The sequence below is a fragment of the Balaenoptera physalus genome, assembly GCF_965194825.1.
Source record: "Balaenoptera physalus genome assembly, chromosome: 1".
NCBI lineage: Eukaryota > Metazoa > Chordata > Mammalia > Artiodactyla > Balaenopteridae > Balaenoptera > Balaenoptera physalus.
Genome location: NC_138882.1, coordinates 57,921,850 through 57,937,716, shown reverse-complemented (window position 1 = coordinate 57,937,716; position 15,867 = coordinate 57,921,850). Strand labels below are relative to the sequence as shown.

The window sequence follows — 15,867 nt, the reverse complement described above, 5'->3', positions numbered from 1 at the left end:
AGCTAGAAGAGTCTGCACTGCTTTGGGTGCTGTCCCTTCTTTCCTTGCTGGTCCTGGTCTCCATAGGCTGGAAAAAGGCTGGCAACCGTTTTACATTGTACAAAGTATAATATAAAACACGAGGGCTTCCCTGGTGGCGCAGTGGTTAAGAACCTGCCTGCCAATGCAGGGGACACGGGTTCGAGCCCTGGTCTGGGAAGATCCCACATGCCGCGGAGCAACTGAGCCCGTGAGCCACAACTACTGAGCCTGTGCATCTGGAGCCTGTGCTCCGCAACGGGAGAGGCCGCGAGAGTGAGAGGCCCGTGCACCGCGATGAAGAGCGGCCCCCACTCGCTGCAACTGGAGAAAGCCCTCACACAGAAACGAAGACCCAACACAGCCAAAAATAGAAATAAATTAATTAAAAAAAAAACCAATAAAACATGAAAGTCAGGCATAGAAAAAAGCCAGTTAAAATGCAATTGGGAAACACAGATGGACATTCAGATGATTATAAGCATATTAATCGAATAAGGGGGATTTAATTTAAAGATGCCCTCTTGTAGGACTAAGCACGCTGCCTCCCCTCCCCCTCCCCCAAGCTGTAGCTAAGATCAGGTCGCATTGGCTCTCCTAGCCAGTAGGTGGAAGGGGTGTGAATATTACAATCTCCCTTAGACTTGTCAGTGAAATAAAGTAATCAATAGTTGATCTAAGAAAGAAATGGAAAATTTTATTCAAGCCAACCTGAGGATTTTAAGCAGGGAGGCAGTCTTTCAGAAAGCTCTGAGGACTGTTCTACCTGTTAGAGGTCAAAACACAGTTATATAAGTTTGTGAGACAAAGGGTTATATGTCAAATGGTGTATTGTTGACAGTTTAGACAATCCAGATTTACATGTACAAAGTAGTGGGTCATGGGTCATGATGGCCCCTTGATGAGATTAAGAGGGAGTGTCACCTCCTAAGGAAGTCTGGTTAACCCAGATGCATGGTACACACTAAAGGGGAGGGAAGAGGCCCAAACGGGCAAAGAAAAATTTTATTTAAAAATTTTTCTTGTCTTGCCATAAAATATGAACTTTATTTCATCAGACCCCTCGGGCCTCCTCCTGCTCACATGGCAAATATCTGGTCATCGCTTTTCTTCCCAGTACCATTCAGTCTTGACCATCGTGATCAGTCAGCCTTCCTTTCTCAGGCTGAAGAATCCCAGTCTTCAGAGACTCCATTCATGGAACCTTCTGCAGACAAGATATGGGGTTGGGCTGTTTCCCTTTGGCACCTGTGCCCACATCTCTCCCTGAAACCCACCGCCCTCACGGGACTTATGCTGGGGACCTCACTCAGGACTGCCCTCCCAGGCTACCCAATCCCCTTCCCTCTATTATTCGAATGTACCTTTTCTGAGGCCTGTCTTAATCCAGTAAATGAACTGATGCTAATGAGAAAATGAGTGGAAAGGAGTCAACGTATTTGTGAATTACTGTGATTCTCCTCCCAGGGGACTCTATTTGCATTTTAACCGTGATTAGGGTATAATTCCCATTCTAAGGTTGTTCAGGCCAACAATGCTGGTCAGTGGAGGATGTGTTTTTTAATAGGAAGCCTTGAGAGACTTTGAACTCATGCAGCATTTAGACAACAGTCTAGTCTCCCCCTGTGTACTATCATTCTTATTTTTACATTCGGAATTACAGCGGCGGGGTTAGTGGAGTTTTAGCTTTCCTTATATGTGCTGATTGGTCCCCGAGGAGGATTTGGAAAGTTAGGAAGCTTCTGGGTACTCATGTCCTAGATGATGAGGTACTTTTTAGAGGGCATGGCATTCAAATAGAAAGTGAACATTCTGATATCTCCAGGCATGTGCCAGCTCTCCCCAGGTTTTAACCCTGTTATAGCTCTTTTTTGGAACTAGAGGTGTACAGCTCTGGTGAGAAGGTGAGGTTTCAGACTCTTCCCCTACTCAGACTGTCCAGGTGGGCCCTCAACTTTTGCTTCCACTGAAGTCAAATCAGAAAGCCCATAATTCCTCCCCAAAGGAAACTCCAGCAAGGTAAGGCCATGTCAATTGACTTTCTGATTCTGAACCTTGGAGTGAGACAGGTAGGACAGTCTATGAACTCTACCTTCAAGAGGCTGCTATTCATCCATTTGGAGATTATAATGAAAACATAAATAGCTAGACATTCGGGGTGGTGCAGAAGGCCTTCTGTGGGCTAACCAGTCATTTGCAGCTGATTTCAAGTCCCACTTGCCGGAGACTCAGAGCTGCTCAAGCAGGGATGGCCCACCCCCTGGGGGCACTTAGAAATGTGCTGGTAGACTGAGGAACTCTACCAGCATTCAGTGGGCTGGGGCCAGGGATGCCAAACACCCACAGTGAAGGATTGTTCCACCCCAAATGCCAGTGCCTTCCTAGCTTTGAAGTGGATTTTTAAGTACTGGCACTTAGAAAGAAAACATTGTTGAACACATGGACAAAAGAGGAAGCTAGCGATGGTACAAATCACTCTTTCATTGGCCAATTCCTGGTCCCAGGGTAGAAGATGTTTAAGATCCAGGCATGTGGTCCTGTGTCTGTGTGTGACTTAAAGGGGAAATGATGTTAACAGCTTTTTCTGGTCTGAGATGGCTCAGCTGCCTGGGTCATCTTTCCTAGTACTAGAGGAGAAGAGTTGGCCCCAGAGTGATACTTTGATGAGATGGGTGCTGACCAGCTCAGCAGCCCCGTCCTGGGCTTGGGTTCAGACCTCTTATGGGCCTGCCACCAACTCCTCCCACCCACCGCCCGAGAAGAATGAGCTCCCACCCAAAGCCATTAGCCTAGAAGTGGGGCACGTATCTCTCATCAGTGTTTTCTCCTAAAATTCCAGCAGGGGGGAGGGAGTCTAGGAGTCTAACCACCATTGGCTTTTCTACTTTATCTTTCTTGAGGAGATAAGCTTAATAAATCAGAATACTGTCTTGGCCAGGGCCTGATGACCAAAGAAAAATTAGTTTTTGATTTATGAGAACACTCACTATCTATACTCGGAACATAAGTGTGGCTTCAGTTTCTAGAAGGTAGAAAACCCATCTGCGGGGGAAAAAACTCTCACACTCAGGCCACAACCTGCTTCACCTTTCTTTATCCCAATGCCCAAGGTTAGATAACCACAAAGAGACCTTTAAGACATAGCCTGTGCACACATTCTTAGAAAACAGCTCTGGGAACTTTATGTGCAGGTCAGGTAATTGTTGCTAAGGGAACCATTGTGTGGTATTTGGAGCTGTAGGGAACTGTCTGCAGGGAATCTGAGGAGAGGGGGAAATGTCTATGAATAGATGTGACAATTTGCCCTTCTTTGATTGGAGAGAATGAATGCGGGCAGAGGTTTTGCTGTGTCTTAGGTGAGGCATGAAGGAGCCACTGTTTGATCTCCCAGATCAGAGGGTCAAACTGGGACCTTCCCTTTACACAATGTGTTGTCAACTGTGTATCTGTCCCCAGCCACCTTCAACCAAGTTCTTGAGAGCAAGGAGCACTGTCTGTACTCCCAGAGCCTAGCATGGTGCTGGGCCATAGCAGGCATACCTGATGTTTTCTGAATGAATGAATGAGGTTGCAGGACAAAAGTTCTCAAGCTTTAGCTGGCATCAGAAGGGCTTGCTGTCATCTGAAGGGCTTGTTAAAGCACAGACTGCAGGGTATGACCATGGAGTTTCTGGTTTTGTAGGTCTGGGGTGGACCTGGGACCATGCATTTCTAACAAGTTCCAGGTGCTGCAGCTGCTGACGGTCCAAGGTCCACTTTGAGAACCATTGCTGTAGATGGTCAGAGACAGCTTGTCCTTGTTAGGCATAATCAAAGCCTGCTGTTGAAATAAGGAAGCTTCCTGTGAATCGGTGTCTCAGAAGGTACTCTGGGCTTGGAATCTCAGGTCGGAGATTTGAGTCCTGGCTCTGCTGCTTCTGGACTGTGGGACCATGACAAATTCCTAGAGTCTAACCTCTGTGAGTTTGTTTCCTTATGGGATTAAGAGCTGCCTGACCCACCCCTCAGGCTTATTGTGGGCATCAAAGGAGAATGTATATGTGAAGGTGATGGGTAACTCAGAGATCAGATTAAATGGAAGTATTGTTATTGTAGGAACAGAACTTGATTAAGCTTGGGATTGATATGAGCCCTTATTGCCTTTTATGAGCTGAATTAAAAAGTAAACTTCTAAAAGGATGACAACTGTGATGGGGGAAATAGTAGAATACAAGTAAAATAATTAAGGCAGATTTCTAGATAGGATTAACGAAGCGTTTAATTGTACCTATGTGCCCAGAAGGGCTCTAGAAGTTCAGGTGTGCGTGTTAAGAGGGCGTGTGGGAGGATTAATAAGGATACTCTTCCTCAGGAGTGGGGTTGAGCTGGGCTTTGAGGAATGGTGAGGATTTGGAGTGATGAAGGGCAGAGAGAAACAGGTGAGCAGAGGCATGGAAGATGGATGTGTCCACTTCACACGTGGAGGGCGCCTGTGGGGATAGCGGGCTATGAGATTGTGCAGAGGGTACACCCAAGTTACAGGCCTGAAAAGCCAGGAGGAGTAATTCACTCCATGTGGGAGGAAGTAGGCCTGAGATGATGAAAATTGATGCTTGAGCTTCAGAAGAGCTAGGAAGGCTGTTGCATTAACACAGGCCTGGAGAGAGATGAGAACAGCCCAGGGTGGCAGCCGTGGGTGCAGGGGTGTATGGGAGTGGTCTGCAGAAGGAAGGGCTCGATAATGGGGTACACAGGATTGTCAGATGTGGCTCGGGGGTACCCAGTCTGGGTGACTGGGAGGAGGCTCAAGCAGAGACAGGACCACAGAAGGGGGGTTAGTTGCGTGAGGGTGGTCAGGTACCATGGGGAGTGTCGAGGAGTTTGGTTTTGGGTGTTTGGATATTTTACTGTGAGGCCTCTAAGTGAAAATGCTTTTAAAGCTGTTGGAGAAACAGGCCTGAAGTTTGGGTGACAAGCCAGGAAAGAGAATCTGTTCATCCGTATCGTGTTCTCACCTTGGTGATTTTGAGAAAAGAGTGGCTCCTTGTGGCCTAACGGACTGGATCCCTGGCGTTTTCATGCCTGGAGGTTTTCCTGCCCCCAGTCCTCTTTCAGGTCAGAGTTTGATCACGCCCTCAGGGGTGAAACTTGGGCTCTCCCCTCTCATCTCTTCTCTCCTGCAGGGGACGCTCTTAGTTACCACAATGGATGGAAGTTTACAACCTTTGACAGAGACAATGATATCGCCCTCAGCAACTGTGCCCTGACGCATCATGGCGGCTGGTGGTACAAGAACTGCCACTTGGCCAACCCTAATGGCAGATACGGGGAGACCAAGCATAGTGAGGTAGGTGACAGGTGAACATCTTTTTTGTCCCAGGCTTTTCCCAGATTGTGTTCCTAGAGTGACACCCTCCAGACTGGTTTGGCTGACCCTCTCCTTCTGATGCCAGCAGTCAGGGCAGTAAGGCTTCCTCTCCAGGCTCCATGGCCTGGAGGTCAAGGCCCTCCCTGCCCATCTGCTGCAGCCCCTCCCCACTCTACATTCCCACCAATGCTGCACCCTTACTCAGTGCAGGGAGGTACTCAGGCTGCCCACTGCTTAATAGAGATGATATGGGTCCCACACCATCTCACTTTACGAGTTCACACACGGCCACTGTCTTGGTCAGCTCAAGCTGCTGTAACAAAATAATATAGCCGGCATGGCTTAGACAACAGACATTTATTTCTCATGGTTCTGGAGGCTGGGAAGTCCAAGATCAAGTTCCCAACAGATTCAGTTCCTGATGAGAGCTCTTTCTGGCTTGTGGATGGCCACCTTTTCACAGCGTCCTCACATAGTGGAGAGAGAGAGAGAGAGAGAGAGCTCTGGTCTGTCCTTCTCTTCTTATAAGGGCACTGATCCCACCGTGGTTGACCTACCCTCATGACGTCATCTAACCCTAATTACCTCCCAAAGGCGCCATCTCCAAATACCATCATGTTGTGGGTCAGGGCTTCAACACATGCAATTTGGCGGGGGAGGGGCACAAACATTTTATCCATAACAGACACTTCAGAATTCTTTCTAGTCGTTCATCCAGTTAAACCAGAGCTATTTTTCTCAGACCTTTGATCACGGGGAAAACAAAGTTTTCTGTCTTATGTCAGACCCACCCTTGGATCCACTTCATCCGGAGCCACCCAAAGTCTGCCCAGAGAGTTGTGCTAAATCGGTTTCTCCACTTCAGGAGTGTGCACACAGGGCCAAGAGTTGGCGAGGGCTCCTCACCCCTCCCTTGCTCTGCAACTTTCCAGTCAGTGATTTCTTGCATCCTCTTGCCCCGTGAACATCGCCTAGATTCCTCCCCAGCTTCCAGGTATCTCCTGCCTGCTCCCTCACAGCTTCTTAAAAATTGCATCTTTGTTCGTACTCATCATTAATCCACCCCCTCCATGAACTCTCCCCTTCCTGGGTTTCTCATTTCCCATCCTGGGTCTTGATCCTAGCCTTCAGGAAGCCACCTCTCCCCAGAACTCATACATATTGTACCGATATGACTGTAAATACGAGTACATCTAAAGTCCAGGTACATTTTGATTGCTTTGGTCCTAACCAGGCAGCAGGGACTCCCAGTCCTTATGTAATTTTTCAAAGGGAAGAAGAGATTTGTCCCCAGGGGAGCCATGGAGGGTGTGCCCGTGAATCATGGTGGCAGCATGTGGGCTGACTCAGGGAAGCCTGTGATCAGAGATCAAATATTTGAAATGAGCAGCCAGCATGCCCTAAACCATCCCCATATTTGCTAATAAAAGACATTCATCTGGTTAATGTGCTTTTCACAGTCTGCAAGGCATTTAGCTTCTTGTTTATTATTTACCTCACAAATTAAAATACATAAAATTGGTCACTTGGGCTCTTTATTGGCCAGCTTGCAAGGTTATTAAGTGAATTAAATATTATTGTGCTCACCAGTCAAAAGTCGTAAAATGAAATTTAGTTTTCAGCAGGCTATTTATTATCCCAGAGCTAATATCTAAACAGTCTAAATTGAAAATGATTTTCCACAATTGGCCAATTAATATGTTTACTGTTGCCTTTAATTTTTTGTAAAGGAAAAGAGTGAAGCAAAGATAATTTGATCATTGCTGGCCAGGTTGACCCCGTGTTACCTTTGTTGCTCCTCTGGCCTCGCCCGCCTCCTGGGCTCACACCCCCCATCCTCCAACCGCAGGGGGCTTCCAAATTGTCAGCCTGTCTAACCTCAGCTGCCCAGCAGAGGGAGCACGCTTCTAGATTCCTGTCTCACTTCCTTTATATATACCCCAATCTCTCCCCTAAGCAGAGACAGAGTAGTTTCCCTGGCAAAGAAACATTCTTTGGTACCATAATCCACCCCACCCTCTCCCAGGTGCCTCTTCTTGATGTTGGCTTATTTATTTGTTTTATTTAGTTAGTTATTTAATTTGTTTACTTATTTATTTAATGTAGGGGGTGAACTGGGAGCCATGGAAAGGACATGAATTCTCCATTCCTTTTGTGGAGTTGAAGATCCGCCCTCATGGCTACAGCGGGGAGCGTGTCCTGGGCAGAAAGAAGCGAACACTGGGAGAAAATTCGAGAACATTCTGACGGCCCATTCGTGCACTTATCGCACAAGAGGAGACCAGCCCGGGGTTGGGGCCTGTGTAAGCGTGGGGTGGGGTGGGTACTGATGACTGGCTGATGGAAGTTTGAGGGGTGCTGACAGCCCCTGGCTTCTGAGATGGCTAGATAACCTGCAGGACAAAGCCTGTCACCAAGCTTCCAACCATATAGCTCACTTCCTTGTCACCTGCATTTTGCCCACCTGTATTGTGGGCCTGAAAATCAACACAAAAATAGCTGCACAATGTGTATGGGAGAGACAGCCCTGGAACTGCAAGGTTTTCTGCTCTATCTTCAGTGACAAATATACGGGATTAGGGCAAAAAAAAAAAAAAAAGGGATAAAGAATCACCTATAGTACTTCTTCAATTGGAAATCTCTGGAAATTGGTATATATATTCAGGGCTCTGCTAATACAAATCTTCTGTCTAAAAAGAAACACCAAAGAGGGGTTTGACGACAAGGGGCTGAGGTATCCTGAAACTTACCTTCCATTACCACTGGAAAATTGGTAAAATCTTTTCTGGGGAAAAAGGCATAAATCTTCCCCTTTTAAAAAAAATTGCTGATGTTATGAGGAAGAATAAAGGGAACCAAAAGGGACCAAGACGGATTTGAATTTTGCTGTGTTCTGACCAGTATCCGGCATGCTGGAAACCCCAGCTTCCATGTCACTGCTATTTTTAAGTGCCCCCTTTCCAGCCATCTGCATTATCACTCTTGTAGATCTGCATACGTTGTGAATAAATACTCACTTATTTCAACTTTAAATAATTTGACTCTCTTGGTAATTGGTTCCTCCCAAAGACCCTTTTCTGTGACTCCCTTTCGTACTGTCAAGTCCTGAGCTTCCCTCCTCTCTCCCTCCTGCCCCTGCCCTCCCCCTCCCCCACCCCGCTCTGTCGGACCCCTGGGTTTCCTGAAAGTGCTCAGCACCAGAGGCTTATTGTTTGAGTGGACACTTGGCAAGGTCAGATCCTTTTGGCTTATTTTCCTGTCACTTTGGAAGGTTTTTCTGTGGCAAAGTCAGTGACCATTGAAGAAACTTAATTTCCTATTCGAGAAAAAATAAATAAATAAATAAACCACTTGATTAAAAAACATTTGCCTTGTGTTGTTTTCCCCACATAAGTACACTTGAATTCTAAATTTAACCTAAGTGCAAGCAAAGGTACAATCTGTGCATTATAATGGAGTTTGGTTGGCCGTGGCCTCTGACTGGTGTGATAGCAAATAATGGTATTTGGAACCAGGAGAAGTGGGTGAGTGGGGAGGAAGACGAGTGCCCTAAAAGCTGCGGTCCTCCTCGAGGATGCTGGAGTCGTTTATTGCCTCAGGTTCTCCAGGTTTTACCCTCTGGCCGAATGCCAAGCCATACTTCCGAAACAGTGTTTGTCAACCTTTAAAATTTTCAGCATCCCCTTGGCTCCCTATACACATGTACTGAGCAATGCCCTGGTAACTTCTCGGTCTGATAAAGTGTGGTCTGGATGAAGTACAGTGTCAGTGTTGGGGCTAATGGTTAAAAAACGTGCTTGCACCTCTCTCATCGATTCAAGGAGAATTTAAGTGTCTGCAGGCAGTGTTCTGGGCACTGGGGAGCCAGCGGTGAGCTCACAGAGGTAAGCAAGCCAGACATGGTCCTTGCACTACTGGATTACGTGTGCTGTCATTCATCCACTCATTAACTCATTCATTCAACAAATATTGATTAAGCCCTATTCTGTGCTGGGTTCTACTCTAAGCCCTGCTGCTATAGAAGTGAACCAAACACAAGATTCCTGCCGTTGTGCTTATATTCTACTGGTGGAGACTGACAATAAAAAACATACACGTACAATTCCCAGAAGTGATGAGTGCCATGGAAGAAACTTATAGTAGGATTAAGAGATGGAGGGGGAGATTGGTGGCAGAAGTGGGGGACTCCACGGGCCTCTCTGAGGAGTAGATATGTGCAGAGGCTGGCCAGATGTCTTTAGTTTGATCCAGCTTCCTCAGGGCTGGAGCCTGAGCTAATTTCCTTGTCCGTTTTAAAGCTCCCTTTGCACAGCTTCTCAGTTCCGAGGTCTCTGGTCTCCTGTTTGCACACAGAGTTCTCACCTTGGTGACCCAGGAGCCCTGTGCTCATCCCAGTGGGTGCAGCCTTTTTAGAAAAGAAAAGCCTCCTTTGCAAAGTGGATCAAACCCCGGAAGGATTCGGAGCGGGGGTGGGGTTGGGCGCATCGTGGGTGGTGCTTCCCAAATTTAACCGCGCTTGTCACATGTGCCTGGTGGAGCAGGATTGTTGGGCCGCAGCCCTTCTGACTCAGCAGCTCTGGGCCAGGGCTGCTGCGGGATGGGTGGCCGCTCTCTGAGTAGCTCTGGTGGCGCAGGGGGCACCCTCTGATGGCCTGTTTGCTCGGGAGGCGTCTGTGATGCCCCGTCCGTGCTCACCAACCCTGGTGTTTTCCCACCGCTGGCCAAGAAGAGGGCTTGTGGGAAACTGGAGTTGTTTCTTGCATTCTTTTGCCTGTAGGGTCCTTGCTGCCCTGAAGGGACAGGACAGAGAAAACCTCAGTTGACCCATTCAAGGATTCCACTGGGGCAAAGAAGAAAGTGTGGGAGGTGGGAAGCTCATTTTCAAAGGATGTTTGTCTGACTGAGGAGAACATTCCAGACCTCAATCTCTGTGCCTAACCTCATTTTAACATGACCGGCTCTGGCAACTCCTGCTCTAGTAGCTGAATAGAGGCCCCAGAATAGATTTCGGGATAGACCTGCTTTTTCAAGGGTCAGACACATTTCTTAGAGTCAGATTATGAGCCATCAGGGTTTTGAAGCTTAAGGGACAATTCCTACCGGTTAGGACAAACCAAAGAAAACAAAAGCTGTCATAGAAGGGACACGTGGCACAGCCAGGCACTGGGGTAAAAGCGAGGACAGAAGTATCACAAGCAGTTGACAAAGTCTCCGAGCCACTGCCTGTTCCATGCAAGATACTAGCAAAGCCTTGATGAGCAGAACGCAGCCCCTGCTCGCAGTGTGGTGGGGACGGCCATGGGGACAGACCACAACAGTGGGCACTGCGACGGGGAGAATGCTGTGAGCAGAGCGGGGTGCCGTAGAAAGCATTGTGGGTGTGGTGTCAGCATTACGTCCGGAAGGAGGAATCTGCGTTTGCCAGGGGAGAAGCGAGAGGCCTGGGGGAGGCAGGGCACCTTGGGATGCGGACACTTGATGGCAAAGATGAGAAAGGGTGGCGTGTGGTGTGTTTGAGGGAGGAAGATGGTTTCTAGGGGGTTGAGGAGTGGCTGGTGGGGAGCCTTGCTGGAGAGATGGGCAGGGACTGGTCTCGGCCACGCAAGCACTGTGGTCTCAGGTTGCACTGTTCAGCACAATCAGCTGGAGCTGTTACCAGCCGGATCCTACTTCACCTCCAGAGACGCTGCTTCAGTGGGTCTCAGCTGAGTCCTGTGCCTCTGAGTTTGTTAAGGCTCCAGGGGCTTCTAACGTGCAACTGGGGCTGAGAACCATGGCTAAGATGCAAAAGGGGGGCAGTGGAGAACACTCAGGGGTGTTGAAACCTTGGAGTGACACTTGTAGTGAGGCTTGTATTTTGGAAACATCAGTCTGGTGACAGCATAGAGAATAGGGGGAGGCGTGGAGGGCAGTTTTGGGGAAAGAGTGGAGATTCACAGACAAGTTAAGGGTTATTGCAATAGGCAATAGGTACTGACTTCCTTGGCCTGTGGCAGAAATTGTGGGAAAGGGAAGAAGAGCATAGATTAAATAATATTTCGGAGGAAGGATTAACGGGATTTGAGGGGGGTGGGTGGTAAAGGGAGGGGAGGGGTCCTTTCATGGCAGAGTTTAGAGCTGGTTGTTCTTGACAGTAGCTTCCTCTGGGAAGAGGGTCCCAACTTTTATGTTTTTCACATGATGTCAAGAGTTCTACTTTTGGGAGTTCCCTGGTGGTCCCGTGTTTAGGCCTGTGCACTTTCACTGCTGAGGGCTTGGGTTCAATTCCTGGTCCATCCCACCCGCAAGCCCTGCAGCCAAAAAAAAAAAAAAAAAAAAAAAAGGAATTCTACTTTTTAACTTGGAATTCTCAGGGATTCAAGGATCCTTAAAGCTAGGAAATGCTGAAGGGAGAAAGAAAAAAACAAATGACCCAAGGAACTGTGATCAAAGGAATGACGTGAAAGAAAAGGACCAGGTGTGGTGTGTGAAGAGAGACAGGCTGTGGATAGAATGGAGTGTCAATAGGGGTACAGCATGGCAGTGGAAAAACAATTATAAATAATGAAATGCTCTCGGTGAAACGTAGTCACTTACTGGAGGAAGTCTTCCACTAAAAGAATTTCCAAGTCGTTCCCTTAAGCCCTTCCCCAGGGCGGTGGAGAGGATCGGGGAAGGTGTTTCTGTCAATAAAGAGCGTGGATCAATCAATAATGTTTGAGGGCAGCCTCCCAGCGCAGCGGGGCGCGCTGTACGCGGCCGGGCCAGCAGATGGCAGTGTGGTCCTGCCGGGAGCCTCTAGCCTCAGCGCCACTTTCCTCTCCTCCAGAAAGGGAAGTTCTGGGGGTCTTCACGTTCCTTCCTTCCTGGGTAGAATGACCTGGAGAGTCAGCCTGTGGGGTACGACCCAGCATCCAGCCGGTGCTTGGTGGTTGCGCAGGCAGTGCTGCTGCACAAAACAGGTAACTGGGAAACACTTTGAAGAGGCTGCCTCGTCAGACGGGGACTCTGTCCCGCGACCTGGTCCACTGGGCTGGTGGTCCGGCAAGGGGAGGGGGGGGGCACCCCTGGAAGGGGTTTTAGGCAGTTCCTAAAGTGCAAATGAATCCACTTCCAAAGTCCTTCTGTTGGTTGGATGTTGCTACGGGGGAAATGGGTTGAGTTCCGACGCCAGTGGTATAGAAAGAAGTTAGGTTCTCAGGCTAGCCCAGAAAAGCCTGTTCATTCTATAATGCGGATAAATTGCAGTGCACTTATAATGACAGAAATAGAGAACAAAGGTATTGTAGTATTGCAATTTAAGTAAAAGAACGGTGGGATGAAACCAGTTCTTTATTTTGGCAAGTGAAGAAAATTAGGTTTGATTAGAGAAGGATAGGAGGCAGATACAGCTGTCTGTGTTCTCGGCTGGTCTCAGCCTATCAATACCCAATGTTTTGGTTGGACTGGCCCTTGAGTTCTTATTATAATTGTAAGATACCCTTCAGCAATAGCCGTCAGGAGCCTTTGAAAAATAAAGGTTTATTACTTGCAAGACCTGGAAATTACACGGCACACAGGAGGCCACATTGTGAGGTTGTGTGTGGGAGGGAGAGAGAGAGAAAATGAGCTCAAGAGAGAGAGAGCACGCCTAGGGTTCTCCTTTTATTGGAGTCTGCAGCGGGGGCCTAGGATTTCGAGGGGTCACTCTTCACTGGTGAATTTAGAACATAGGAGCGGGAATTTCAAGTGCAGGAAGAGAAGAAAAAAAGTCAAGAGGCCCAAATGGTTAGTTATTGAAATCGACCAGGATCTCTAAAACAAAGGAGCCGCAGTGTGGGAGGTGGCCTGGGTCCTTGTCCAGCTGTGTGGCTGGTAGTGTGTTTATCCTGCACAGTGGTCTTTGAAGTGGGTGCCTCTTTGAAATGGATGCCTCTGCAATCAAAGCTGAAGTCAGGCACTTGGATTACAAAAAAGAAAAAACAGAACTGTCAGGGCTTATGCTACACGGTGGAACATCTGAAGGAGACAGTTGGGTGTCTGAAGGCTTGTGGGCAGAGCCCGTTACAGGATTCTATAAGTTTCTGACCCAAAGGAGGTGCTCCTGCAAGTTAACAGTCTCTGAGGAGCCCAGATCAGCGGAGTGGCCTGGACCATGATGCCCTGTGTGCACAAGGGACACCAGGACAGGAGTCTGAAGACTTTGGTCTTCAGGGTTCCAGGTGTGCGTGAGTTGCTTACCTTTCTGGGCCTCACTTTCTTCCTTTCTAAAATGGGGATGACGTCAGTCCCTGATTTACTCACTGCGTCAGTTGCTGCAAGAGTCAAATGAGGTATTGAAAGTGCCCATAATTATGAGGTAGAAGCACGCTGGAACGGTAAGATAGAGGTCTTGCATCTTTAGTCTCCATAACTTCACTCAGAGCTTTTGGATTTTTTTTTTTTTCCTTGATAGAGGTGTATCCCTAGCTAGCTCTAAGGTATATTTGCTATGAATAACCACCAATAGGATTATTATGGCTCACAGAAGAAAGAGAAAGGGCAGAGTGAGAAAGAAAGGTTTGTAAAGGTAAAGGAGAATCTCGACATTTCGAAAGGCGTTTCCTTGGGGATGATATGAATTGAGGTGTTAGCAGTAAAAGACAAACAGATGAAGCATGGGGGTAAACAAACCCTCCACGGCAGCATTTCCCAGACGGTGTTCCTTGGAACCCTTGCTCCTCCAGAGGTGCTAAAAGAAGAGGTTACGTGGTCAAATAAGCTTGGGAAAGCTGAGTTCAGCGGAGTTACACCATTTCTTTATTCCAGTACCCATTAGAACCTTTAATGTGATACCTGCATTGCACATTCCAAGGAGGAGTGGGAAAGTCATGGTATGCAGTGCTTTACAAACTTATTTGATGATAGAATGCTTTTGGTTTCTGAATATCTAGATAATATCAATATTTGTCAAGGTGTGGTTCAGAGACCACTGTCATTTACCTAGCGTTCTTGTTAGAAGAGCAGCTTGTCTGGTCTCGTCCAAGATGTAATAAATCCAGCAGAAGGGCAGAGAGGGACTGGGTCTCTGCACTTGTGAGAAACACCCAGTGATTCTCTTTCTTTTTTTCCCCTAATCAATGCATTTATTTAGCATATAGTATGCACCAGGCTCCACACTAGGAATTGGAGATACAGCGCTGAATAAGACAGTTACAATTCTGGCCTCATAATGGCTAATTCTAATGCAGGTGAGAATGGGCTAGAGTGCTGGGAACACAGGAACATGGTTACCACACAGTCTGATCTTGTTGTGATGGGAAAACTTGTGTAGTTAGGGAAGCTTTCCTAGGCAGTGATGTAAAATCTGGAATACTTCACCAGAAATATGTTTTAACAGCAGCTAAGACTTAGGGTTATGAAAATCCCTTATCTAGCAAATGAGCGTGGCATCGTTGACCCTGACAGGTTTGTGACTATCACATAAAACCCAGAGAGTCTTTAGCACATTTAGTTTGAGGACCTGTGACGTAGCTGGATTGATGTTCTAAGGCAAACACTGTTGTAAGGTGAAAAAGATGTTGACTCAAACTCTCTCCTTATCTGGCCACCAGGAGGCACTGTCACCCTAGGGTGGCTTGAGGTGAGGCGGGATAGCTACTTTAGAAGTTCACCTGTCACATACTGTAAATTGGGAGCCCTTAATTCAAAGAGTATTAATAATACTGTGGACAGTGCAGTGTGTGGTGAAATTAAGGAACGTATTACATCAATGGGAGTAGAAGATGTACATTATTTTCAGTCCCTATCTCATTTGGCCTGTCTGCACCATCTGACTCTACAGACTCTGGCTTTCTTCTTGAAAGTTTCTTCTCCTTTGACTTTGAGGACACAACTCTCTCATGATCTTCCTTCTGTCCTTAATAATAATGAACATTTACTGAGCACTTATAGTAAGCCAGGCCCTGTGCTAAATGCTTGTATGCATTATCTCATTTAATCCTCTCATCCCTGTGAGATAGGTACTGTCATTAATTCTGCATGGGGATTAAGTCCTGGGCCTAAATTACACAACAGTGGAAGTTGGAGTTAACCTCAGAGTCTGGACAACCCCAGTCCTAGCCTCCCACACTTACGGTGGTCCTCACCAGGCTGCACTTTCAAGTTGTATGCAGATGCAAATGGTGCCCTCCTTTCCCGGTTGCCTCCTCTGCAGCTCTCTTCTGGGGGACAGCTTCTGAGTGACCGCCCCCCCCCCCACGTCTCCCCACAGCCTGCCCTGACTCCAGCTTTGAAACTTCCCTCTTAGGAAGCAGTGACCATACCATACTATAATGGTCTCTTTGCTTGTCTGTTCCCACAGCCAGGCTGTGAGCCCCTCCAGATGACTTTATATTGCTGCCACCTGATGTGCTTGGCACATACTAGAATCAAAAATGTTAAAGGGGGGGCTTCCCTGGTGGCGCAGTGGTTGGGAGTCTGCCTGTTAGTGCAGGGGACACGGGTTCGAGCCCTGGTCTGGGAAGATCCCGCATGCCGTGGAGCGACTGGGCCCGTGAGCCACA

The 15,867-nt window shown here is 47.7% G+C and overlaps 1 protein-coding gene across 1 annotated transcript in view; it reads left to right on the top strand.

Annotated features, from left to right (window-relative positions):
• TNN (tenascin N) overlaps positions 1-15,867 on the top strand; it is a 204,934-nt gene that overhangs the window by 53,240 nt on the left and 135,827 nt on the right. The window contains exons 20-21 of the mRNA XM_082439418.1: positions 5,181-5,344; positions 7,472-12,306. Of these exons, the coding sequence (XP_082295544.1) occupies positions 5,181-5,344; positions 7,472-7,612 (305 nt within the window). The 3' untranslated portion in view covers positions 7,613-12,306. The remainder of the gene's footprint in view (positions 1-5,180; positions 5,345-7,471; positions 12,307-15,867) is intronic.